Below are 17,673 nucleotides of genomic sequence, written 5' to 3' on the forward strand. Positions count from 1 at the left end.
ACAAACAAACACATTCACACCTGAACTCACACCTATGGAAAATTTAAAGCTTCCAAGCCACCTAACCTGCATGTCTTTGGATGTGGGAGGAAGCCAGAGCACCTGGAGGGAACTCACGCATACATGGGGAGAATATGTAAACTCCACATAGAAAGGCCACAGGTGGGACTCAAACCCATGACCTTCTTGCTGTGAGGCAACAGTGCTAAGCACTAATCCACTGTGCTGCCGCAAACAAAGAAATTTTGTTTAATCAAAATGTTAAAAAATGTCCAAAGTTGTGATCTCTTATTTTTTAAATTTTTGATAAATTTGCAAAAAAAAAAAAAAAAAAAAAAAAGAGAGAGAGAGAAAGAAAAACCTTTTTCACATTTCACTGGTCAACACGATTTTCTTGCATTGAGTATTCAAAGGATTTTGGCTCATTTGGGGGCACTGAATCCAAATCTGGTGTTAGTTTTTGCCAGTCCCATCACATTTTTGAGATACAAAAACATATTTCTCATCAAGCATTAAAGCAAAAGCTGCAGTCTCGCACACCTCTTCAGCGTCATAAGCGATATTATGCCTCTTTGTTCCCATTTCGCAAACCTGGTTTAAAAACTATGTTTTTGAAGCTGCTTTTGTACATGATTAGTGGAATCAAACTTGTGAGTGAATGAGCAACTTTTGCATAATTCATCAGTATGGAACATGGAGACTGCAACAAAATGTGATGTGATAGGGGAAATTTGAGCTCAGATTCAGATTCATCACCTCAAAATTACCCTAAATCAGTTCTCAAAGTCCATGCAAGATTTTCTTTTTTTTTTTTTTTTTTGGCCAAAATTATCAATACGGGGTGTTGCGTGTAGAATTTTGAGGGGAGGGTGTGGGGAGAATTTAATCCATTTTGGAATAAGGCTGTAACATAACAAAAGGGGAACAAGTGAAGTGCTGTGAATACTTTCTGGATGCACCGTATTCGTCAACAAGTACAAAACAAAATGCTTTCATAAACTGAAACAAAAAATTTGAACATAAAATGTATGCTGGACACCTTTGGTGAATTTACAGTCAATCATCACTTTTACAGTCAGTTTTCTTTAGACAAGTGAACGTTTCCAATTCATTGAATGCAACCCCAATTCCAATGAAGTTGGGACATTGTGTAAAATATAAATAAAAACAGAATACAATGATTTGCAAATCCTCTTCAACCTATATTCAATTGAATACACCACAAAGACAAGATATTTAATGTTCAAACTGATAAACTTTATTATTTTTGTGCAAATATTTGCTCATTTTGAAATAGATGTCTGTAACATGTTTCAAAAAAGCTGGGACAGTGGTATGTTTACCACTGTGTGACATCACCTTTCCTTCTAACAACACTCAATAAGTGTTTGGGAACTGAGGACACTAATTGTTGAAGCTTTGTAGGTGGAATTCTTTCCCATTCTTGCTTGATGTACGACTTCAGTTGTTCAACAGTCCGGGGTCTCCGTTGTCGTATTTTGCGCTTCATAATTTACCACACATTTTCAATGGGCGACAGGTCTGTACTGCAGGCAGGCCAGACTAGTACCCACACTCTTTTACTATGAAGCCATGCTGTTGTAACACGTGCAGAATGTGACTTGGCATTGTCTTGCTGAAATAAGCAGGGACGTCCCTGAAAAAGACGTTGCTTGGATGGCAGCATGTGTTGCTCCAAAACCTGGATGTACCTTTCAGCATTGATGGTGCCATGGGCACTAACACACCCCCATACCATCACAGATGCTGGCTTTGAACTTTGCACTGGTAACAATCTGGATGGTCTTTTTCCTGTTTTGTCCGGAGGACACAATGTCCATGATTTCCAAAAAACAATTTGAAACATGGACTCATCAGACCACAGCACACCTTTTCACTTTGCGCCTGCCTATATCAAATAAGCTCAGGCCCAGAGAAGGTGGTGGTGTTTCTAGATGTTGTTGATGTATGACTTTCACTTTGCATGGTAGAGTTTTTACTTGCACTTGTAAATGTAGCAACGAACTGTGTTAACTGACAATGGTTTTCTGAAGTGTTCTTGAGTCCACGTAGTTAGATCCTTCACACAATGATGTTGGTTTTTAATGCAGTGCTGCCTGAGGAATCAATGGTCACAGTCATTCAATGTTGGTTTTCAGCTTTGCCACTTACGTGTAGAACGTTCTCCAGATTCTCTGAATCTTCTCATTATGTTATGGACTGTAGATGATGGAATCCCTAAATTCCTTGGAATTGAACATTGAGAAACATTGTTCTTAAACTGTTGGACTATTTTTTCACACAGTTGTTCACAAAGTGGTGATCCTCGCCCCATCTTTGCTTGTGAACAGCTGAGCCTTTTGGAGATACTCCTTTTATACCCAATCATGACACTCACCTGTTTCCAATTAGGTGTTCTTTGAGTATTCATCAACTTTCCCAGTCTTTTATTGCCCCGTCCCAACTTTTTTGAAATGTGTTGCAGGCATCCATTCCAAAATGAGCAAATATTTGCACAAAAACAAAAATGTCCATCAGTTTGAACATTGAATATCTTGTCTTTGTGGTGTATTCATTTGAGTGGGTTGAAGAGGATTTTCAAATCATTGTATTCTGTTTTTTTTTTTACATTTTACACAATGTCCCAACTTCATTGGAATTGGGGTTGTATGTCTTGGATGTCACTTCCATCCATCTTTAAGAAATATAAACAGTATGGTACTGTATCTGTCTGGAAGAGGCAGGTCTCAAAAACGGTACAACCGGACAATTAGGATACAGGTGAGGGAAGCCGCCAAGACACCCAAGACAACTGAAGAATTAATAGACTTCTGTGTCTGTGATTGGAGAAATTGTGTATTGTACAACTTTTATCTGTTGCACCACCACTCAAAGCTTCATAGTGAAGTGGAACAAAGAAGGATTTTCCTACAACCAATCAGTTCAGATCTAGGCTTGCATCTCTCATGTATCTTCAGGCAAAATGTAGCTGAAATTTCAAAAATCCATCTGTGCCACTCCACCATGAAGATGTATCATTAATGATGCAAAATTCAAAACTTACACTATATGAACAATTTCTCCAGTCGCAGCCATAGAAGTGTATAACTTCTTCTGGGGTGTCTGGGTGTCTTGGTGGCTTTCCTCACTCCCCCCCCCCCCCCCCCCCCGGATGGGACACCAGTCCTACACAGGTTACTTCCCCAGATAACGGTGGTACCCATACCATGTATAGCTAGGTGGGCTGAATTTTGTCCAAGGACACAGACAGGTAGCATGAGCAGGTTTTGACCCCAGGTTGACATGCTGGTAGGCCTTATTTGCTCAGCTCCCTGCTCTATTAATAATAAACAAACTAATCACTAGGCATGTCACTGAAAATCCCAATGAAATGACTAACAGAAACCTACTGCAAAATGTGGTTTCCTTCTTTTTTAATTACAGTACATGTAGTTCACTCCTACCAAACACAACAATGACAATAATAATAATAATAATAATAATAACAATAATGATGATAATAATAATAATAATAATATCAGCAAAGCGTCGTGCAGTGGCGCGAAGCTCACTCATGGTACAGGGCGTCCTAAACAGGAAGCGCAAATTTTCAAATCCACAGTAAAACAGGAAATGTTCAAATATCAAACACTTCCTTGATCGACACTTCCTGGATTGACAGATGAGATCCTATGGATTCTCGTGGGAACTCATTGGCAAGCTCACACTCAAACAGGAAGTGCCAATTTATCAGTCACAGTGAAACAGGAAATGTTCAAATGCCAAACACTTCCTGGCATGGGTGGAGCTAGAGCGGAGGCTGGGGTTTCACTGGACTTTCCTGAAATCTGATTGGACACAGATGATTGACATGTCACAGCAGCACACGTCTGCTTGAAATACCTGCATTTTCAAATCAGTGAGTCACATTGACTGCTAGGTTCCTCCTGTCCAGTCATTTGTGCTGTGTACCACAAAAAGTTCTAATCCACCTTAGTAGAATAAGAAAAATGTTTGCTCCAGATTTGAACTGAACACATCATTTGAACTATGGACTTCGAATCACACCAAACTTATACTGGTGAGTAACGACTGTATTTTATGCCAGAAATGAGGTCCAGGTTGTTAAAAGCAGCATTTCTTCTTTAATTCGAGTTGGCTTATGTACACATGTTTAAGCTAACAGACAGCAGCTGGGTCATGCTGTGTTGGCTTATTAGTGCAGCAAATAACTGAAACAATCCTTCTAATGGTGATACAAGCATCACATTCTGCACAAATACAGCTGGAGCTAAATTAATTGAGCAGCTTTAACTTTTGACCCCTGTACAAACTGAAACTGACCTTTGTCACCATTCTTCCTGCTTTTACCTCATAACTCCATAACATTCAGTCACAGATAGTCCAAACTATACCTTTTTTTTTTGGAATCTTTATGATCAGGCAAATAATGTGGTGTAGTTTTCTATATGATTGGAGCATCTTTTAATTTTGACCAGGGGTCAGATTCCATCTGCTCAAAGTGATATTAATCAGTGAAATCACCTGGTGGAATCAGTGGCTACAAAGAAAACCTGCACCCTCTTGGCCCTTTCTGGAACAAGTTGCCCACCCCTGATTTAGACCCCTGTGTTATTCTTCAGTTGGCCCCTACCTGGCTGCCTCTTGAAAATTCAAGTGGCCAATCAGTTTTTTTAAAGAGTTAATGTCTATAGATTATTTGTGCCAAATTTGATGTTTGTATCACCATTTGCAGGATTCTACTCTAAATATTCTCTTATCTGCTGCACTATATATGAGATTTAAGATGATGCTCCTCAGTGTTTCTCAATTGCCCTCAAAAGTATTGGAACACTTGATATTTCACACATTTTAATTTGTTTATTCCATTTCAGATACAGTTTTTTCTAAAATTATTTTCCTTAACTCAAACTGAAAGCAAATCTTTACAACTTGATATAAATTAATTAAAAATATAAAATCCAGCTTCCTGATGAAGTGGTGTAAAGGAGGACTTTCTTAAAAAGAAGACCTGAAAGTTCAGCTACAATTTGACAGAAAGTACATTTGAGATGAAAGCCTAGATTTGATGTTTTGGTGAAATAAACTTTTGTATTTCTTCATAATTGATGTAAATAAAGTCCCAGACATATTCAGTGACTTGGAAATGTTCATGTTTCCATCCCCTGACCTGTCTAAAGAAAACTGGCAGTAAAACTGGTTATTATTTACAGCTATTATCAAGTTTTAAAGATTTGCTTTCAGTTTGAGTTTGAGGAAGATAATTTTAAAATGTGTGAAATTCCAAGTGTTCCAATACTTTTGGAGGGCACAGTATCCTAACCTTATGATGAGTGCAAAATGAGTGTGGTATTATTACTGTTTTGTTTAAGAATGTTTAATTTTCAGTGTTGCTGCACTTTCTGTCAAATCATAGTCATATCGTATATCATATTGATATGAAAATTCAGTAAGGTATATCTTATATTGTACATTCCAAATCTAAAGTGGAACTCTACTAGTGTTTACTAAGGTACATCTAAATATCTTAAAAACAGAGAGTAGAGCCACTTAGGTGCCTGGTCTTGAGAACAAGGGATGGTAGGTTGAAAAGCTTTTTTATCCCATGGGAACTCAACCTACCCACCTAAGCGGCTGAAGAATATGGACAGCATGTATATAAGTGACATTTACATGACAATTTATATGACAATATTGAGATACGATAATTTGGCCATATTGTACAGCCCTACTGACAACTAGCCGAAAACTTTGAATATTAATTTACATCTACATTAAAAAAATGCTTAAAGTGGCAGGGGGTTAAGAGGGCTGTAATTAGGGGGGTCAGCTGAAAAGCAAAAAAGAAAAATGCTTAAAATGGTGGGGAATATGGGGGGCAGAGCCCCTCCATAAGGAAAAGTCTTAAAAAGGCAGGGGTCTGGCAGAGTGGAGCCCCCCAGAAGCTGAAAGGTTTTAGTCATGCTCATGCTCCCAAGAACAATTTTACTGAAAAAAGTCTGAAGGCCCTAAAGGACATGGTTAGGTGGCGAGGAGCTTTTCCAGGCATGTGAGAGGCAAATAAAGAAAATGGCTTAAAAAAGCTGAAAGGTTTTTGCCATGCTAATGCTCCCCTGAAGCATTTACTCAAAATAAAGTCTGAAGGACCTAAATGACATGGTGAGATGCTGACAAGCTTCGCTCATTCATGTCCGTGACATATGCATATTATTATAGGAACGCTGGTGATATGGTTATGTACCGGGCAGAGCTCGGCTCTGACCGGTAGTGACGACAGTGAATGCAGAAACTCCATCTTGGTAAAGGATAAAAAAATCCTACTTGTAAAACGTGTCACATTGCGCATTATTTAAACTAACTAATAATAATAATCATCATAATATTAATAATAATAATAATAATAATAACATCCATTGATACATTGAGGAGTACTCTATTTTTTTATCTTTTGAGAGGACAGAACACAATCTTGACATTATTACCCAGGATGCACTTCGCTGTTGCCATCTTGTGGAGTTTAGAGCGGCAGCAGCAGCAGCTACCTGGCCGTTAGCTTGTTTCTGCTGTTCTGTCAGTTGCCTAAAGTGGCGAGAGGCCACACTTCACTGAGACGGACGTTTTTGCTGTCGTATCGGGGAATTATGCCATGTTTTCGGATTTGTTTACACCATGAGGTTGACACCGAGAAAGGAAAAATAGCTAGCACTAGCTCCCTTAGCTAGTTGGCGAGGGCAAGCTGTGCAGTCGCGGGGAAGAGTGCTCTTGACACCGGGCACGCCTCAGACTAAACTACCGCTGGAAACTGGCGAATACCAACTTTGACAAGGGCTTATTTGAAACTCCGTCGCCGGGACACGGGGGAGGCCGGTGGTGGACAGTGATATCCACCGGCGTGTTGAGACTGTTCGGTGAGTTTGGCCGCTGTTTGTCACACTTTTCTCCGGCTACAGAGAGAAGCAGAGGAGCGGTATGGAAATGTCTCGCTACTGTCATATCATGCTGTGAATTCTGTCGCTAGACACATTGTCAAGCACTTCGTTTCGTCTCATCAGAATAGAAGCCGACGGTCAAAATGTCGAAAATGCCAGCAAAAAAGAAGAGTTGTTTTCAGATTACGAGTGTGACGCAAGCTCAGGTGGCGGCCAGCAGCATCACTGACGACACCGAGAGTCTAGACGATCCGGACGAGTCCCGGACAGAGGACATGTCGTCGGAAATATTTGACGTTTCCCGTGCCGACCTGGGTGTGTGTGACAGGAGCTCATCCGAGGAAACCTTAAACAACGTCGGGGAGCCTCAGGAGGGTCAGCTGGCTCCTGTCAATGGAGGTGTTTCAGTGAAAAGATCTGGTCTGAACACGCCCCATAATTTAGGAGGAAGCGCGATTGTGCCAGCTGCAGCTCAACCTGTTGGTCCCAACTTGGCTGCCAATGTGTCAAGCAGCGTGGCTCACACTGCTCCTGCTACCACCAGTTTTACTTCTCGTTTCAGGGTCATTAAACTTGACCACGGCACTGGAGAGCCCTTCAGAAGAGGCAGATGGACTTGCACCGAGTTCTATGACAGAGATACAGAAGGATTGAATGTTAGTCGGGCTGTAGATAGCATAAAGCCAGCTGTAAACCTTGATCACAGTACAGACAGGGACAGTGGGCTAGGAGCCACTGTGGCCGCATCCAGTGCCTTTTCTGCACCAGCTGTGGAGAATGCTGCAGAAAGTGGCTTCTCACACCTCATCCATCATTCTGAGCACCTGCAGCAAGGTTACAGCTTGGCCCCTCAGATAGGGAGTGGAGCAAGTGCCTTCCACCCCACAGAGTATACAACTAAACAGTCGCAGCAACTGCCACAGGTTCAAGTTAATATACCACCTGCTGCTTCCCAAACCTTTCTCCCTAGTGGCCTCAATGACGTGCACCAAGGTGCCGTACAGCAGAAATCTCCTGTTATGCCTACTGCCACACAGGGGCAGCAGTTTGCCTATTCTTCTCATCCCACTGGCCTCTCCTCTGGACTTTTGGACTATCGTCAGCAGCACATTGCAGCCCTGCAGCCCCAAGGCTCAAGCACTCAAAATGTCCCCCTACCTGCTGGATCTTCAACCAGTCAGGGACACTCCCCTATGATCACCCCAGCTGGTCCAGGATCCAATAATCTGGGTATGGCAGCCCACAGTGGGGAGGCAGCCACAGCACAAGGCCTCCAGTTGCAAGCAGGCAATGCACCAGTCCCAGGAATCGGCCTCCAGCAGCCAGTCAACCAGACTCAGCCTTCAGGAGGGGTAGGCATTGCTCCTGCTACTTCCATAATCACCACCACCAGCTCTCACAGCGGTATCCATAATGTGCCTACCACAGTGCCCAGTACCACCAACACTCTCCTTGGCCTGTCAAGCCAGATTCCTGTCACAGGGGGACTTGTTCAAGCCCAAGGAGCTCATGGTGGAACCACTATAGGCCTTCCATCCACCTTTGGTAACCAGATTGATGATAGCAGACAGAAGCCTGAAGTCCTACCTCAGCCCAGTACTGGCATTGTGCTAGGTAAAGATGGTATGAAGCCTTTGATCACTGAAGGCTTGAATCTGGCCCCTCCTGCTGTCAACAGCTTGTTTGGAATCGCTATTAACATGGATGGAGATGAGGACAGGTAAGAGGGGGATAATGTGAAAAGTCTTGCACGTGACATCAACTAATATTGTTTTCTCCTTTAAAAAAACAAAAAACTGATGCAGTAATAATGTAGTTTGTCTGTCTTTCAATGGGGAAAAATATGAGGCTTGCATAAAGTAGACCATAGGAAGTAGAGTCGATCTGAAAGCTTGCCTTCATATTAAACATTCTGACTGCATAGCATAACAATGTGGTCATGCTGCACACTGTAGAGAATGCCTCTCCTTCTAACACTGCCAGCTTAACTATGCTGTAACTCAACATGTTTTGTATTACTTGAAGAACGAAAAAAAAGAACATTCTCTGTTCTGCAAGCAGCAGAATTGTAGATTATACAGGAAGCGGAGACTTGTTTGTGTGTGTGTGTGTGTGTGGGGGGGGGGGTTGTGGTTCAATTAAAACTGCCATAACAGGCAACCTACAAAGCTGTGAATAATAACTCTGGTCTTCAGACATCTTCCTTCACTATGTCCTGACCTGTATTAAACCAAAGACATACTTTGATAGGCTACAACAAATTATTATCCATAGAGTAATCACAGCCTGTTCACTTGAGTCTATTTTTTTATTTTATTTTTTAATATTTACTTATACATTACCCAGTGGTGTGTAGAAATGCACTGTATAAAATGTTTGGAATAGCTAAATAGTTAACATTATTTTTGTTAAAATCCTTGAATTAAAGCTGAAAGTCTCCAGTACAAGCACACATTTTCTTCATCTCCATTGTGATGTGGACAGGGTGACAAAAGAAGTCTCTCAAAATGTTTATGTCCTTGTGAATCTGACTGCTTTTCTGTTGTACACATTAACTACACTCAACAAAAATATAAATGCAACACTTTTGGTTTTGCTCCCATTTTGTATGAGATGAACTCAAAGATCTAAAACTTTTTCCACATACACAATATCACCATTTCCCTCAAATATTGTTCACAAACCAGTCTAAATCTGTGATAGTGAGCACTTCTCCTTTGCTGAGATAATCCATCCCACCTCACAGGTGTGCCATACCAAGATGCTGATTAGACACCATGATTAGTGCACAGGTGTGCCTTAGACTGTCCACAATAAAAGGCCACTCTGAAAGGTGCAGTTTTGTTTTATTGGGGGGGGGGGGGGGGGGGGGTCCAGTCAGTATCTGGTGTGACCACCATTTGCCTCTTGCAGTGCAACACATCTCCTTCGCATAGAGTTGATCAGGTTGTCAATTGTGGCCTGTGGAATGTTGGTCCACTCCTCTTCAATGGCTGTGCGAAGTTGCTGGATATTGGCAGGAACTCGTACACGCTGTCGTATACGCCGGTCCAGAGCATCCCAAACATGCTCAATGGGTGACATGTCCGGTGAGTATGCCGGCCATGCAAGAACTGGGACATTTTCAGCGTCCAAGAATTGTGTACAGATCCTTGCAACATGGGGCCGTGCATTATCCTGCTGCAACATGAGGTGATGTTCTGGGATGTACAGTATGGCACAACAATGGGCCTCAGGATCTCGTCACAGTATCTCTGTGCATTCAAAATGCCATCAATAAAATGCACCTGTGTTCTTCGTCCATAACAGACGCCTGCCCATACCATAACCCCACCGCCACCATGGGCCACTCGATCCACAACACTGACATCAGAAAACCGCTCACCCACACGACACCACACACGCTGTCTGCCATCTGCCCTGGACAGTGTGAACCGGGATTCATCCGTGAAGAGAACACCTCTCCAACGTGCCAAACACCAGCGAATGTGAGCATCTGCCCACTCAAGTCGGTTACGACGACGAACTGGAGTCAGGTCGAGACCCCGATGAGGACGACGAGCATGCAGATGAGCTTCCCTGAGACGGTTTCTGACAGTTTGTGCAGAAATTCTTTGGTTATGCAAACCGATTGTTTCAGCAGCTGTCCGAGTGGCTGGTCTCAGACGATCTTGGAGGTGAACATGCTGGATGTGGAGGTCCTGGGCTGGTGTGGTTACAAGTGGTCTGCGGTTGTGAGGCTGGTTGGATGTACTGCCAAATTCTCTGAAACGCCTTTGGAGACGGCTTATGGTAGAGAAATGAACATTCAATACACGAGCAACAGCTCTGGTTGACATTCCTGCTGTCAGCATGCCAATTGCACGCTCCCTCAAATCTTGCGACATCTGTGGCATTGTGCTGTGTGATAAGACTGCACCTTTCAGAGTGGCCTTTTATTGTGGACAGTCTAAGGCACACCTGTGCACTAATCATGGTGTCTAATCAGCATCTTGATATGGCACACCTGTGAGGTGGGATGGATTATCTCAGCAAAGGAGAAGTGCTCACTATCACAGATTTAGACTGGTTTGTGAACAATATTTGAGGGAAATGGTGATATTGTGTATGTGGAAAAGTTTTAGATCTTTGAGTTCATCTCATACAAAATGGGAGCAAAACCAAAAGTGTTGCGTTTATATTTTTGTTGAGTGTATTTTTAGGGTCTGTTGGATGGCTCTTGCACAGCTTGAGCTGGTGTTACCAGTCTGAGCAAACACGGATGTTAGAGAAGTGAAATCTGTGCCAAGAATGATTGAGTTTAGATAGAAGTCCTCAGACATGTGTGCATTTTTCCTTTTATTTACAGATCCTATTAAAAGTAAATATATCCTTGGTATTTTACATATATATTTTTAATGAAAATAGAATAAATAAAACAGTGCTTTAAAAACAGTGCAAAATTAAGCTCTTTAAGAGCCCTAGTCTATAACTGTGGAACGGTTTATAGAAGGGGGTGATATATCATGTTTCAGTAGGCCACTGAAGTTTTTTTTAGTCGAAGATATATTGTCCAAATGGACAAAAAATGTTTTTTATCCAAAGATCCCTTCGGGCGGAAAGTTATGGCCCTTTTTAGGGTAGGGGTCAAAGGGGCCAAAACAGTGACATAGTCAAAATGTGGATTTTGACCTTTGTGCACCCTTAGTAAGCCTCATTGATCTTATGGTATATGAATGTATGGATGGAGTTCTCCCATTTAGCATTCTGTTTTTTTCAAGAAGGCGTTTTGGTTCATTAACCCTCCTTGTGGGTTAATGAAGCAAAAAGCCTTCCTGATATCTTTATCCTGAATAGCAGAGATATAGAGGAACATAATAAAACAAGTTTCATTGAAATCCATAAGGGACACACCGAGATATGGCCAAATGAAAATCGTCAAATATCGCGTTCTTAACATAAAGAGCGCCACCTATGCAAAAGCGCCCTAACTAAGCCACCGCCATTTATGCAAATTTGGAAAGAACTTGTCCCAGTGTATCCAAATATGCATAAATGAGCAAGGCTTATTCAGGGCGCAGTCCCTCGGAGAGTCCCAAATGTAGCCCAAAATGCCAAAAGTTGTGACTTGAAGTGCCACCTATAGGCGGCGCCCTCAGTTAGCCTTGAAAAATATAACCCTAAATGGGAGAACTCTATCCATACATTCATATAACATAAGATCAATGAGGCTTACTGAGGGCGCACAAAGATATTCAAAGGTCAAAATCCACATTTTGACTATGTCACTGTTTTAGCTCCTTTAACCCCCTACCCTAAAAAGGGCAGTAATTTTCCTCCCAAAGGGTTTTTTGGATAAAAACGTAATTTTTTGTCCGTTTGGACAATACATGTTCCCCTAAAAAAACTTCAGTGGCCTCCCGAAACATGCTATATCACCACCCATTTGAAAGTTACAGATTTTGGCTCTTAATTTAAAAGTGAAAACAAATCTTAACATTATTATATGAATTAAATAAAAATGTAAACTACAAAATAATGGCTTACATAACGCAGGTGCGCATTTTACGATATGATGGAGGTGGGCTATGTGATGTCTATTACCAGTTATTTTTCAGTTTTTGGACCGTGACTGTATTGCACCACAGTATTATTGGTGTAGCAGTCTACGACCCCTTTAGTAATTGTCTTAATGGTGGAGTAAGAATTTAACAGGGTATTTTAATTTTAAAATTCACTCCTTCAGAGTTGAAATCTGGATGAAAAACTTAATAAATCAAAGCTGTCTAGTTTTACATGGAACAAAGCTGTGGCTGCTTGTAAGGCTTAAATAAGCATGCAGTGCATAAATGCTGGGTTACACAACACAGAGTTTTAAGCATTTCTATAACTTTTATGTCTTCATGTGAAAACAACTGTTTAACAAGTGTTGTTGCACGTGTGGAGCTCAGCATAACAGGAAAAAACAGTCATCACAGCCACAGTGTTAATGGGAGTAATTAATGATTTCCAAATGAATGGCTCTTTGGCATTATTTTTTTTTTTTTGTTATTTTGTCAGTTATTTTTCATTGGCATCATATTTCTGGCTTGGCCTGGGTTCTTGTTGACCTTGTGTCTCATGGTTTTGAATGTGTTGCATAGTATATATTGTGGTGCGCTGTCACACTGGTGATGACTATGGCAAATGGACTTCTTTTGTATTGTATTTTCATGGTCAAAGCACTCAAATAGGCACTGGGAACAACTTGGGGATTACACTGGCCATTTCAGTGAGATCTTCTTTAGTCTGATGCAAACTGAAAATAATTAAATTTGTTGTCCTGCGTAAAAGTCCATGATGGCTGTACGGCACTGTCAGCTACAGCTATAATCTGTTAATTGCGTCTGCGGCTGATGGATCGAGTCTCTGCTGCGAATGGATTCTCCATGGGCCGCTTTGCGCTGCAAGTTGAAAGACTCCCAGTCCCTCATCTGCTCATAACATCTCAGTCTGCACGCGCAGGGGCGTAGCACCAAATTCTGGGCCCTAGGTACTAGCCATATTGAACACAAACACCAAATTTGTAATGTGTAGTCAAACCAGGTCTAAATCATGTGTACCTTAGGTTACACCTAGGAGTCAGAACCCTTTTTAAAGCTGGGGGAGCAATATTGAGTTGGGGGGGTTTTCTATCACTTTGGGGGGTTTTCTTTTCCTGTCCTTTTTTTCTCTTCTTTTTTGAAATCCAGATTTTGATTTTTTTTTTTTTTTTTTTTTTTAGGAAAGATATGTCTTATTTCAGCCTAAACACTATGGCTGTAACTATTGATTATTTTAGTAATCAATTAATCAGTCGATTATTTTTTAGATTAATCGTTTTGTTTTTTTTTACACTTGTGAGTTTTGCCATTATTTCTTTAAGTGAGTTATTATTAAAAGGCCTTTATCACGCAACATCGTTTGAGCTTGTAACAAAGTTATGATGTTATATTCTCGTCAAAAACATACCCGGAGTAGTGTTTTGTTTTATTTTTCACATACATACATCACCGACACACCACAGAGAGATTTCAATCAGGTTTCACCCGATTATGAGCATTTTTAGATGCCTACAACAACTATCTCAACCACTGACAACATAAGATACTTTCATAAAAAAAGACACAAATGTGCAGTTAACTGATTAGGTGTTCACAGGAAACAGTTATTTATTTCTATATTTATTTATGTTCATTGTTAGTTGGTTTTATATTTTCTGTTTTGTTTTATCAGGTTCTTTTGTCTCTTTCTCTAAAATTGTATTGTGGCATTATTAATTAATTATATTATTATTATTGTTATTATTACTAATATATAATTAAAAATAAATTAAAAAATATTATTTGTAATACATTTGACTCTTTTAAGACAACAAACGGTGAGCCATTAATTATTATACAGAAAACAAATGCACAAACATGCTGAAATGCCAGCAGCTTAATGCTAACTTTAACATTGAAAACGCCATAGACATGCTAATGTGTTAGCATCGGTCCCGTTCTTCTATCAACTGTTTCAGAAAACCATAACAGGTCAGATTAACATAAAAAAGGTAAATATTCCTCACAGACATATGCTCTTTAGGGTTTTAGTGGGGAAAATTAAGATAAAGCGAAATAAAACAAATGAAACCAACGAAGCAGCAGCTCAAAGCACTCCTTCATTGGTTCAAGATTCAAAACAAATCTCGGTTGATTATATGGAAGAAATTAAACATTTGCGGTAAAACAAAGTTATTGAGCAACTAATTGACTACTAAATTAGTTGCCAACTAATTTAATAATCAATTTTAATTGATTAACTTGATTAGTTGTTTCAGCTCTACTAAATACCTCTCCTCTTTCTGTCAGATCCCATTTGGGACGTGTGTGTGGGGTAGCGTGCTGCCTGTGTGCCTGGGCTAAACCATTGTACAACTGTGCAGGGGTGGGAAGGGTTCCCAGAGAACAACATTGCAACATTTATACATTCATTCTAATTATATTCTTTTACACCATGAATTGCATGGACATTAATAACATGCAACACAAAAATGTATTTAATGCCAGTTTTTTGTGGGCCCCCCATGCTCTGGGCCTTGGGTACCTAGTACCTAGTACCCCCCCCCCCCCCCCCCAGTTCAACGCCTCTGTGCACGCGACACAATTATCTCATGATCCACAAAACAATAAAATAAAATGTGCAAATACTCAGTTTTGCCTTTATGTCGAGTGAAGAAGCTGCAGACACCGTGCATGTGTGCTCGCCAATATAAGTGTTCCACCTGCCAATCAAAAGGATTCGAGGATAGCGAGAATTAACCATTTTGATCTGTATAAAAAACATGCATCACCGACCAGAACCACTCTGTGGAAACGGGGCTGTCAGATCCCTATAAAAATACATAAATTAATGGGACTATTAAGATAACGGGTCCGGCGCTGATATCACTTCCTCCTCCTTCTCCAGTGTCGGGACCCGCCAGGAAGTCGACCCAACCCCATTTAACATCTTTGCTCTGTATATTTACTCTTTACCAAATACAGAGGTGAAACTGCTGCTGAGACAAATTAACTACATTCAATAGAAGCACTTGGCTTTAACTATGTTAAACTCCCAGAACAGAATGCCCTCCCCTCATCTTGTTAGTCAGTTTAGGGATGTTAACATTAAATTAATAACTGCATTTTCTGAAATAGGTGTGGCTTTCTTTGTAGGCACATAAAAATATAGGTCTAGATGAAAACAGTTAGGCTTAGAGTATTGCCTATAATAACTGGGTAACAAACTCAGAATATTCAGATTCCAAGTTATTATGGCCCCATAAGTAGCTTTGTACTTGCACTTTGTTCAGCGTTACCCAATCACTGTTATACATTTACATAAAATAACACTTAAGCATGTTATTGGAATTTTATTTTACCCAAAACTGTGATTATGATAGAAATTCCAATGCTTTTTTTCTGTATATCAAATTCCAGTGTTGTTGTCTACAGAATACTATCTATAATCACTTACATGAAAATTTTGACACAAATGTAGTTTTCCCGAATATTTTTTTCTCACATAAACATGGCTATCATAGCTTGATACATACAAATTGACCCTACCCCCAATCAAATTAGAATTTTATTCTTTTTGTGCCCAGTTAAAGAGAACATTACACTATAAAGTTATAGATACCTATTTGATGAAACAATCTTAATTTTTTATGCTGTCCATTGTAAGACAACACAAATGCAATTGATGGACAATCATGAAATATTGATTACTAATTAATTACAACTGAATTTTGTTTGTAATTCAAAGTGACCACCTATAAGAAATTTAATTTCTACTGCATTTGCACAGTATTGTATAATATTTGTAGTTGAAAGAGAATCGTGCCAAACTCCGAGGTCTCTTCATTTAGAGTAGCCATCTGTCTGACTTCTGGACAAGATGTGACGTCGCTACTAGAAGTGTCCCAGCGTGCACTTCAGTGGAGTGTTGCTGCTAACGTTAAGAGTGGAGTCACAGATTAATTCCAAAGTTTACATAAGTGTGATGTCGTTTTATGATGACTCGTTTTTAAATGAAAACTGTTAATTTTGATGCAGTCACAGTAAACGAAGGTTTATGTGCACTTGCAGCCATAAGTCATAAATGTAGCCTGTCAATAACAATCTCTGCTCAAGGCTCAGTTTTGTGCACAAATAATTGTGAGTGTTGTTATCAGTAAAATCTAAAAAAAAAAAAAATACATCTGCTACCGGGGAAAAAATGTCATGGAGACGTTCACACAAGCAGCGCGTTACCACACTTTAGGTTCCAAAATCCGAAACTCTGAAAAAGTTAAGAGTTTCAGCAGGGCTATGAAAACTCCGTGGATCCGAGCAATTTCGCGGATGTCATCATGGGGTGTGTGTGTGTGTGTGTGTGGGGGGGGGGGGGGGGGGTGTTAGTGTTGTACTCTGTAAATGTGATATTCACTGAGTTTTTAAAATGCCTATTGCAAAGTGTTTCCTTTTTTAAGACATCGTGCAAGTTTTATAAGTCTGCGGACACTGATCTGTGTGTTACAGATACAAATCTGTGTCCTCGGGTCTGCGGAACTTCGTGGAGGAAAAATGCCACTCAAAGTGTAACGCTTGCGATAGTTGTTGTAAAGCGGGTCTGGTTGCTTGCTGTGGCGACGCTGTGTGGCTCCTGCGAGACGCTTAAGCTAAATATAGCATGTGTACATCTCAAACCTTTAAAGCTCTAAAGTTTTTAAAAGAAGAATTTTGCAGCATGTCTGTGTCACGGAGCGACATCAGACAGAGCGAAGATGGTGAGAAAGACTGTAAAAGTTTTATAAGGACAAGAATCCGTGGAATTGTCGCTGGATTCATGAACACACCTGAAAGATTAAAAAAAAGCCATCACGAAACACTAAGAATTTTTCTCTCCCTGGAAAATAAACGTGCTGTTCAAACAGGATTTTAGACAAGATTATGTGACTTTTTTATTATTAATCTAGACTTTCTTTCATTGGAAAAAAAGACGTGGCTTTGAATGGATTATACAGTAATTTACACAAGAATATAAATGTTTTTATTAATGTATACTCTTTTTCATGGGAAAAAAGACACTGGATTTACAGAAATTTGCACAGTATGTGGCTTTTTTACTATAAGGTGTGTCATTGATATTTTACCATGCTTTAACTGTGGTTTTTGAAATGCTTTAACAGTCTTTTCAGTCTTCATGAATTTCATGTAGT

The 17,673-nt window shown here is 40.2% G+C and overlaps 1 protein-coding gene across 1 annotated transcript in view; it reads left to right on the forward strand.

Moving 5' to 3' along the window:
* The first annotated feature begins 6,524 nt into the window (after positions 1-6,524).
* The window catches only part of tsc22d2 (TSC22 domain family 2), an 85,812-nt gene continuing 74,663 nt past the window's right edge, over positions 6,525-17,673 (forward strand). Inside the window, exon 1 of the mRNA XM_034179975.1 lies at positions 6,525-8,670. Within this exon, the coding sequence (XP_034035866.1) occupies positions 7,094-8,670 (1,577 nt within the window). The 5' untranslated portion in view covers positions 6,525-7,093. The remainder of the gene's footprint in view (positions 8,671-17,673) is intronic.

This window comes from Thalassophryne amazonica, chromosome 10, assembly GCF_902500255.1.
Source record: "Thalassophryne amazonica chromosome 10, fThaAma1.1, whole genome shotgun sequence".
NCBI classification, from domain to species: domain Eukaryota; kingdom Metazoa; phylum Chordata; class Actinopteri; order Batrachoidiformes; family Batrachoididae; genus Thalassophryne; species Thalassophryne amazonica.